Raw genomic sequence first — 10,458 nt, forward strand, 5'->3', positions numbered from 1 at the left:
ATATCTTGGGCTACTCTTTCACCAACGAATAGTGGGATTGACCGTCACATTATAACGCCCCACGGCTGAAAGGGCGAGCATGTTTGGTGGGACGGGGATGCGAACCCGCGACCCGCAGATTGCGAGTCGAGCGCCCTAACCACTTGGCCAGGCTGGGCCTCATATAAATCTATACGTAAGTTTTATTATTTATTTTGTGTTAACATTTTAAGGCCAACATTAAAGTGTATGATACAAGACATATAATCCCATTCAATTACACATATTTAAACCATCATTTAGAGAAAAGTTTGCGTGTGTGTGTGTGTGTCTAAAAGTAGAAATGTGTCCTTAACGCCCCCCACGTGGGGATGACATAGGGGGCCCCTAATGTCATCCCCATGCGTTGTACGGTCACGTCAGCTGGAGTGCTTAAAAAGGCAAAACTCGTCAAAAGATGTGTACACAAACAACGGTTTCTAGCTCGTCATCATTTACCTATGGATTAAACATTGCGGGAATATCCGAAAACATTATCTGTAAGATAATTCTATTGTAGTGTAAAAAAACGATTAGAAAAAAATAGAGTAAAACTTACGCATATTTAGTAGCTTTTATGTGAGCCGATAAATCTATAAACTTATGGATTTACTTGTTTAATTTAGTTTTTTGAATTAATAATACTTCTTTCATATTACAGGGGGTGCACTTTGTGTAAGCTTTCTCTTTTTACTTTTTTATATCTTTGTAGCTGTTTGTAACTGAAATTGTTACTTATTTACAACACGTTGTATTATCTAGTAGGTAAATAACATTGAATTAAAACTTATCCTAGTTATTAGATTAATATCTCATTGGTTTTTTAATAATCTTTAAATGTCAGTAATCCATGAATAAAACGGCATATTTTCTATATATACATCTTTTTGTTAACTAGCTATACTTTCACAATGCTCCCTTATATAAAGATTGCAAGAAAAAATACAAATAAATACTCAGTTATTGAACACCATGCAATCAGGGCTAACGTTTCTATCTCTTTCTTTTAAACTTGTTATCGATGGTTTATCCCAATGTATCTTCTACGCCCCTTTTCACTGAATTTGTCAATACTAATATTAATATTTTTTAGTGTCGTAAATGGATTAAATCAAAATTATGATAATTCATCTGCTTAATCTGGTTCACACCATTGTAGTTGTTGTTCTTAAAAACTGACGAAGTATTACAACACCTGGACCATTACTATGTCTGTCGTATCCCAACCGGCCTGATGAGCCCTGGTAATGAGCGAAAGGCATTGTCGTCACTGGATATGGCAGATGTAATGTGGTTGACATGTCATAACACATTCTCTTTTGCTTTCATTCATTGGTTCTTAGAAATACCATGGTTACTATTAATGATGTCTACCATTAACGACTTACAACTGCGCCCTGAGGAATTTTATACATTTATATCTGTAGTCAGTTTTAATAATCCCTGTCTTCTCATTAGATTGTTATGTTTTAGTGACCAGCAAGATGACCTTACTGGGCTGCTGACCCAATATGTAAATGAAAAACTGAATTGTCGCTTACCAGTTTAACTGAATGTAACTAATTTTCAAATTATGGTATTTTGATATCTGGTATTTTCAACCTGAACAGTACCATATGCTATATATGATTTAAATGGGCAGGTATTATAAAGTCGAGGCATAACCATCCCTAATTTAGAACTACTAACTGTAGAGAAAGCAACCAGTCAACAGTACTCGCTGCCTTGATGGTTGCTCTTAATTAACCAAACACCCGGATTAATTACCACAGTTACTATGCCCCAGAGCTTAAAGTACGGAGAATGTTCAGCGACATATCTCGCCTCGATCCTTGGACCTTCCAATCCATTAACCGTTACCATGTCTGACCCGATCTACTGAGCTAGTAGAGGTGATAACACGTTGTTGGAGCGAGTTCTTTTCTAACATCTGTATTGTAAAGAAATGTTTAGTGGTGGTAAATGTTAAGCCCATTTAAAGTTTCTTAATAAAACTGTATGCACGTGGAGACAGAGAGACGGAGAGGCAGGAGAAAGGAGACCTATTACATTTCCGTTCACATATATATATCAGGTTTTATTCTAGCTCTGCGACAAATAGCTCATAAGGTTCTTCTTATAATTAATACTGATTAGCATGAGCAAGGAATGGAATGAAAGACAATATGAATTCAGCAAAGTTGGAACTTGCACTTCAAATTAACGTAAAAATATGGTGATCCACGTGTTCATTCTGCTATTCAGGTTTAATCTTCATATGTAGTGGTTTTAGAAGGTGTGATTATAGAAAGAATTTATGTACCAAGGCTCTAAATGTTGCTAGATGGCCAACAGAACTTTGTACTTGGACCTGCACAGACATTACATAATAGGAAATGGGAGGAACGGAAAAATACCATGTACAGCTTACGATATCAAAATAATGCTGCATATTATTTAATTATTTTACACAATCACAGCCAATAAAGAGGAACTAAAAAATACTTGTACAATAATAGATATAGTAGTGTTAGTTGCAAAACAACCAAAAAAACACCACAGAAACCAAAATAACTTCAAAATATCAGCGATAAAACACACCTGTACTTAAGTGTTTCTACATTATTCTGCGTAACAACAACAATAAACGTTGAAGTCCACTACTAGTTCTTCACCCTCCTCCTGCGCATGCTCATTCTATCCTCTATCTTCTTCATATATTTACATTTTGTCCAAAAGGATTGTACAAACAAAGGTGTGGATTGGAAAAGCACTTGAAAAGCTGTTCAGAAAGATAGAGTCAATAAATTGTTACGAAAGTATTTAATTTTGTCGTCTCATATTTAGGTCAATAATATTGGCTGCTCTGTGTAAATACATATATATATCTTAAAGATTAAATGTTTAGACCTGAATGTTTTCTTTTAATTCAATACAAAAATCAAGTTTTATTTCCCTCAACTAACAGTTGAAATATAAGTATGCAATATCTCTTAATTAAGCAAAAATAAACCGAAATTTTTATCAAGCAGCAAATCCTTCAAACTTAACACTGAATAATGTCAGAAGGTGTTTTTTTTCGAAAATATACGTCTTTTAATTCATTCTCTTCTTTTTGACCCTTAGTAAAAACCCAAATTGGAAAATTGAACATTTTATTATGGACAACTTAACCTTTATCTGATCACGTGATACACAAGTTTTATTTAGAAAGAATTACATATTGAAATTAGGCTTTCCCGGAGAGAATATCGCTTTTTAGGGTTTCGTCTTTAACATTTGAATACTTTTCTTTATATCATGTTCAAGAGAAAAGCCACATGAAGTTTCGATTCTTTTAACTTTTAAAATTTGGTCGCATTATGAGTAGAAAAAGGATTATTACTGTGGTTTGTCCAATAAGAAACTAGCACTTCTAATATTTTCATAACATTATTTCTCTCTTTGTTTTTCTCAGATTGAATTTTTTAAGATATCGTTTTATTGTTTCATTTTGGTAGTTTCAATAAAAAATTATTAATCATTGGATATCGCTAATGTTTATCATCTTACATTTAATTTACTTGAGTATATCAAAATTTCATTAAAAATAAAAAATAGATTTATCGTCTGCTTATAACTTCGTAATAAAGTAGTAGTGTAATTTACAGTTACGTAAACGCACCACAAACTTCTAGAGTATACCAGTAGATGTCGCCTCAAACACACAACGACGGCACATTTGCGCCTGAAATATTATACGAAAACCCTTACAGGTCACGTCACATTATTGTGTCTCGTACATTTTAATCTAGTTAATACTCACAACAGAACAAACGTATTAAAGTCAAGCGTATGTACTGTTTCATTAACAAATGAAAACCAAGTGAGAGAGAAAAGCATGACACATAATTGACCTCCATGTTGCGTTTGTTCAAGAGTTAGGAAGAGATACACAAATACGTCACAAGTTTCTCTGTCGGAACAGTCATATCCACGATGAAAGGCATATTTTATTTAGAAACCGGCCCCAGTAACGAATACCATTAGTAGATAATTATTTCCTGTGTAACAGACTGTTAGCTGAATAGCAACATAAAACATACTGATGATGTATTATCCAATGGAATTCGATTTTTTTTCTCTTTTTCTGAAGACGGGAAAATTAAAACCAGATGTGATTCGAACCCGCGGCTACTTAACTGGGGAACAAAGAAGTCACCTTGACGTCTCCCAGTGGTTCAGCGGTACGCTTGAGGTCTTATAACGCTAAATTCTTGGTTCAATCCCTGCCTTGATAACACATTGCGCTGCTTTGTGCTTAACAACAAACTGAGCAGTTGTAACAGAAATATCACGAAAATGCTAAAAGTTATGAAGTAAAAACTGCTTTCGCTATTCTAAAGAAATATTGATACATCCTTTGTTAATTCTGATTATAGTTTTGTATGTATCTCTGTATCTTTGTCCATCTAACTCCTAACATAGATTTGGAGCCAGTAAGACCATACTTGGCAGGAGAACATGGGGTTTTTGAGAACTTCCCTCCTCCTAAAACCATACTTAACACCTCTGGGTAACATCTCAGGTTATAGACCTATCTAGGTTTTGAGAACTTTCCTCGTCTAAAACTAAACTTAACACCTTTGGTAACATCTCAGGTTATAGACCTATCTAGGTTTTTGAGAACGTCCCCCGCCTAAAACTAAACTTAACACCTTTGGGTAACATATCGGGTTATAGACCTATCTAGGTTTTTGAGAACTTCCCCCGCCTAAAACTAAACTTAACACCTTTGAGTAACATATCGGGTTATAGACCTATCTAGGTTTTTGAGAACTTCCCCCTCCTAAAACCATACTTAACACCTTTGGGTAACATCTCAGGTTGTAGATCTTTTTGGTTTTTGAGAACGTCCCCCGCCTAAAACCATGCTTAACACCTTTGAGTAACATCTCAGGTTATAGACCTATCTAGATTTTTGAGAACTTCCCCCTCCTAAAACCATACTTAACACCTCTGGGTAACATATCAGGTTATAGACCTATCTAGGTTTTGAGAACTTTCCTCGTCTAAAACCATACTTAACACCTTTGGGTAACATCTCAGGTTGTAGATCTATCTAGGTTTTTGAGAACTTTCCTCGTCTAAAACCATACTTAACACCTTTGGGTAACATATCAGGGTTAATAGACCTATCTAGGTTTTGAGAACATTCCTCGTCTAAAACCATACTTAACACCTTTGGGTAACATATCAGGTTATAGACCTATCTAGGTTTTGAGAACTTTCCTCGTCTAAAACCATACTTAACACCTTTGGGTAACATATCAGGTTATAGACCTATCTAGGTTTTTGAGAACTTTCCTCGTCTAAAACCATACTTAACACCTTTGGGTAACATATCAGGTTATAGACCTATCTAGGTTTTTGAGAACTTTTCTCGTCTAAAACCAACTCTTGCATATAATAATATTTTTGGTATTCTGAATACAATGGGCCACTTGGACTTTCAATATTTTCAAGATTATAATTCTTGACAGATGAATTAACTATTACCTACCTCAGATTAATACAAATATTTTATAACCTATAGATAAAGCTCCTAAACTATAAAACCTTATCAAGAATGTTGTGCTTTTTAAAACCTTAATAAGCACCAATATTTGCCATTTTTAAAGTACATGTGCATATTAAAAATTACTGTAAATCTTTAGCATAAGTATAAATTAATTTAAAAAATCAACATATTTAGCTTTCAAATGTTTTAATAGGGTCCACAAGTATACGTAAAAAATACAAAAACGATTCCCTGAATAGCAGTATGACTTTGTGTTGTAAACCAAAAATGCTTACTTGCTACACGACACTTTTACTCAAATTTATGAAATTAATTTTTTAATAGCCACGCATTCATCATTTATCTAGAGGGAAATTATGATTTTTGTTGACATATTTCAAATTGGATTTCTAATAATAGTTCTTTTAATCATGAATTTTCTTTAAAAGCTGCTACAGAAAGTAATTATGGGTGTGTTCAATCAGTCTCACAAATAAGACCTGACATTGTTCAAATATATTAGGTTTGTTAACATTGAAAATATTCCTATTATAATTTTATCGCACAATTGAACTTGGTCATTTATTACTAATATATATTTTTTTCAATTTTGATAAAAATGCAAAATATTGAAGGAATCCTTTTTATTTGTTGTTGTTGTTGTTATTGCATAAATTACAACCCGATTGTCAATAATCAAATAATATTCTATTTCACGTGCTTTAATTCTGGAATTGTTATACACATCGAATCCTTTCCTCGCTAGTCTTTTTCTAACATTTTAGAATTACAGTGTAAGTAATATGAAATCATTAACTTTCAACTTTTTGAAACTTAAATGTGAATTTTTAATTTAAGTTACAAATTTTGTTTTGTTTGCACAAACTTGTAAGTTAGTAGGGAAGTTAGAAAATATTGAAACATATCATTTCCCGTCCTGTGGTTCAGCAATAAGTCTGAGGGCTTATAATGCTAAAGTTCAGGTTTCGATACCTGATGTGAGCAAAGCACAGTTATCCCCTTGTGTATTTTTGCCCTTAACAACAAAAAACACAAAGAGAAATTTAAAATTATTATTTGTGTATATCATTTCCCATATAAATTGAGCATTCTTGCACATTTTTAAATGATGGATTTCACTGACAACCTTGACTAATGATATTTTGTACTAGCGTTTTTATTACGATACAAACAGGGACAATTTTATATGCACATAGTTATTCGCTGTTTAATGTAGAAGTAATTTTGACTAATTAGCGTTCCAAGTATTCGATTCTTCCCGTTGCTTTCTCCAATCTTGTCATTTCTGATTTTACAGTAATTATTCATTAAAATGTTCGATACACTTTTAAGGGATCTTTCATTGCCAAATATTGTTCTTTGATCTTTGCATTTTAAAACGTTTCTTAGAAAAGTGTCATTAATCAATGTTTAAAATATTTGAAAACACTTAAAAAAATACCTAGTCCATTGTGGGCCACTCTTATCAATAACTTGTAAATATATAAAGATATCATCATCCAGTACATGGTTGAGTACTGTATTAAAACTATTTTGGAGCCTCATAATGCTGTTACAATTCATGTCGCAACGTCGGCATACTCTATCTGACGACCTTGCATCTTGACAATAGCCCTACAGCGTAGTTTCCATTACAAAAAGGCTCCGTTGTATGGCTGTTATGTATACAAAGCATACCACTCATTCCTGCGAGATTTCCATACGAGAATGTCGCCTGCTTCAACGTTCCGATTGCACAGAAATTAATACATGATATGTCCAGCGACCTGATAGCTATATCTTTGTATTTTATACCATGAATACTCGTTTCACTCCCCAGCTGCTTGAGGAATGTGACGGTTGAATGGGTGTGTAGTGGAAGCAATTTGTGTACGCATGACTTGTGTCGCTTTTTTCCAGACGAATATCTTTCTTGATTACGTTTCGTACTGTTGCTCGGAGCTTGTAGATGAGGTTTTGCCACTGAACTTTGCGTTTGTAGATTCTCATCTGTTACAAGACGCCAAACTTTGTGTACCACAGCTGTAAAACGACTTCTTGCAGGTCTTTTTTCTGGATTGTCCTTGTTCCAAAGCTGATCCGTATTCCTTTGTTTTCCGATGACATTAAGTGCTATGATATCCCCGTCTTGAAAATTTTCAGATTTCCTATCTGAACACGTCTTTATGATCTGAGTGTATTAATATTTTACGTCCGAAAGAACTGTTACATATTATTCTCAAAGGCGATCAATTTTGTGTTGTGGTTGTAATGTGTGTTACTTAATTTCATATTCAGAATCGTCTTAATACAAAGCACTGAACCCTTTGTATAGTGAAGATAGCTTTTGGAATGTTTATGCCTCTCAGTGGCACAGGGGTATGTCTGCGTACTTAGAACGCTAGAAACTGGGTTTCAATGCCCTGGTTGGGCAGAGCACAGATAGCCCATTGTGTAGCTTTGTGCTTAACTACAAAGAAACAGAAGTTTATATTAAACAGATTTATTATAATAAATATTTACAGCAATTGATAAAAACGTATTTGATTCCTACGCCAGTTAGCACAATAGAATATATATATATATATGTTTTTAAATTTCACTTTAATAACTATGAATGTTCCTTCCTACACACTAATGCATCTTTAAATGAGTGGAAATAACAGTGATTAAATTATGACTAAAGCCAACACGAAACTATATCTCCTTAATAAAAGAATAATTATTAGTGTAAAGAAAAACAACTCATAGATAAGGATATTAATATCAACATTAAGAAAAGAAGTTTTGCAGAAGCAGTCATTCCTAGACCAGTCAATGTTCTAACCCAAATACTTAAAATGTTGATAATTTGTTAATGGGTCTGTTAACGTAAAGTTATTTTCTAATTAAAGACTGAGATTGGTGACTTTTAAGGATCTGGAATGCTTTCATCAAGGATATTTTACCTGTTAAATTGTATAAATATAAGCAGAGGGATTGTAACCAATATTCATTATCTTACATACTTTTAGAATGACATTTACAGTACAACCCAGCTTATTAGTCTTAACCTGGTACGTTAACTTTCAAATCACGGCTCTGTGACTTTTACAGTTTCAGTTTATTTTGTTTTTTGAATTTCGTGCAAAGCTACACGAGGGCTATCTGCGCTAGCCGTCCCTAATTTAGCAGTGTAAGACTAGAGGGAAGGCATCTAGTCATCACCACCCACCGCCAACTCTTGGGCTACTCTTTTACCAACGAATAGTCGGATTGACCGTCACATTATAACGCCCCCACGGCTGAAAGGGCGAGCATGTTTGGTGTGACAGGGATTCGAACCCGCGACCCTCAGATTGCGAGTTCTGTGAACAAGAAGCATTTCAATACATTGTTACATAAATAAGAAACAATTTTTGGTTAAACACGAAATATCACATCACAATGAGGCTGAAAACTACGCATCCGTTTTTTTTACTTCCACCACTAAGGGTTGTTTTTATAACATGGAAAATGCAATTACCTTTCAACTACAATTAACTGTTTGATATCGTTGTTAACGAAACCTTTCATTCTGTACCATATTTTTCTCTGTTAATTAGGCCACTTTCCAGGAGAAAGATCATAACGATACAAATATGCAGACATGAGTCTATCAGATTGGCTGGATGGTAATATATATAGATATTTATGTTTTAGTTTAAATGTTATTTACATCAGTCGTTCATGAGATAAAAAGTCTTAAGCAGTAGAATACCTTAACTTGTGGAGCATGACTTTTAGTAGTAACATGTACGTGATATAACATCACAGAAAGTCTGATAACAACTTAGATCACATCATTCTTTATTGGACAGTACGAGCTATCAATAAGAAGTGTATACAATAGAAGTTCAAGTATACACTGTTTTTATTAGCCTCTGCCGACAAGGCTATTTCTCAATATCAAAGCTCATCAGGGCAGTGGGATTACAACCCAAGAAGTCTTAGTTTTAGATTGGTTATTTTGATATAACTGCGTTGACGTTTTGTATCGATATCTAATATATATTCGTTCTGTTGTTTTATCGCGCATGTTAAGTTGTTCCTTTTAAATAGAACTATATAAACTGAAGGTAGAATTGTTTCTTTACTAACAAAGCAACTTTTTGTAAAAATGACACTTGAGGACATTAATAAATCTATATACTAACAAAGCAACTTTATGTAAAAATGACACTTGAGGACATTAATAAATCTATATACTAACAAAGCAACTTTATGTAAAAATGACACTTCAGAACATTTCTCTTTTTACCAGCTTGAAAGCATATTTGGAGTATCCTGGAGCGGCCATGTTTTAGTAGTATTATACACAGAGGAGATGAAAACAGCACCTGATGACATTAGGGAACGTATTAGTTCTTCTTTACAAAATAGAACAGATAATGAAAAACAAGGTAAGTCTGATAGATAGCATACAGTAAAAGAAATGTTATGTTTTCTTGTCCAATTATAAGTTGGTTATACAACTTTCAAACTCCTAGTGGACATTTGTAAACCTACACTCTACCTTTACTTCTCACACTTTATCGACATTTTATACATGATAGTGTTAGTTCTACAGGCGTTAAAAACAATGTAGAAAACTAAGGAAGAATATGAGAACACTAGACAATTTAATCAGAAGCTATTAAATGCATATGACGTAATAATTAGACAGGTCTGTTTGTTTGCTTGTTGTTAAGTGCAAAGTCATATATTGGGATATCTGTACAATTTAATCAGAAGCTATTAAATGCATATGACGTAATAATTAGACAGGTCTGTTCGTTTGCTTGTTGTTAAGTGCAAAGTCATATATTGGGATATCTGTACAATTTAATCAGAAGCTATTAAATGCATATGACGTAATAATTAGACAGGTCTGTTTGTTTGCTTGTTGTTAAGTGCAAAGTCAT

General features: G+C 33.7%; 1 protein-coding gene across 3 annotated transcripts in view; it reads left to right on the forward strand.

Moving 5' to 3' along the window:
- LOC111085605 overlaps nucleotides 1–10,458 on the forward strand; it is a 56,896-nt gene that overhangs the window by 15,050 nt on the left and 31,388 nt on the right. For 2 of the 3 annotated variants that reach the window (XM_022384985.1, XM_022384994.1), the window contains exon 2: nucleotides 9,819–9,957. The exons of the other annotated variant lie outside the window; for it this stretch is intronic. In XM_022384985.1, the coding sequence (XP_022240693.1) occupies nucleotides 9,819–9,957 (139 nt within the window). The remainder of the gene's footprint in view (nucleotides 1–9,818; nucleotides 9,958–10,458) is intronic. 3 annotated transcript variants of the gene reach the window in all.

Source organism: Limulus polyphemus, unplaced genomic scaffold (assembly GCF_000517525.1).
Source record: "Limulus polyphemus unplaced genomic scaffold, Limulus_polyphemus-2.1.2 Scaffold23, whole genome shotgun sequence".
Lineage (NCBI taxonomy): Eukaryota > Metazoa > Arthropoda > Merostomata > Xiphosura > Limulidae > Limulus > Limulus polyphemus.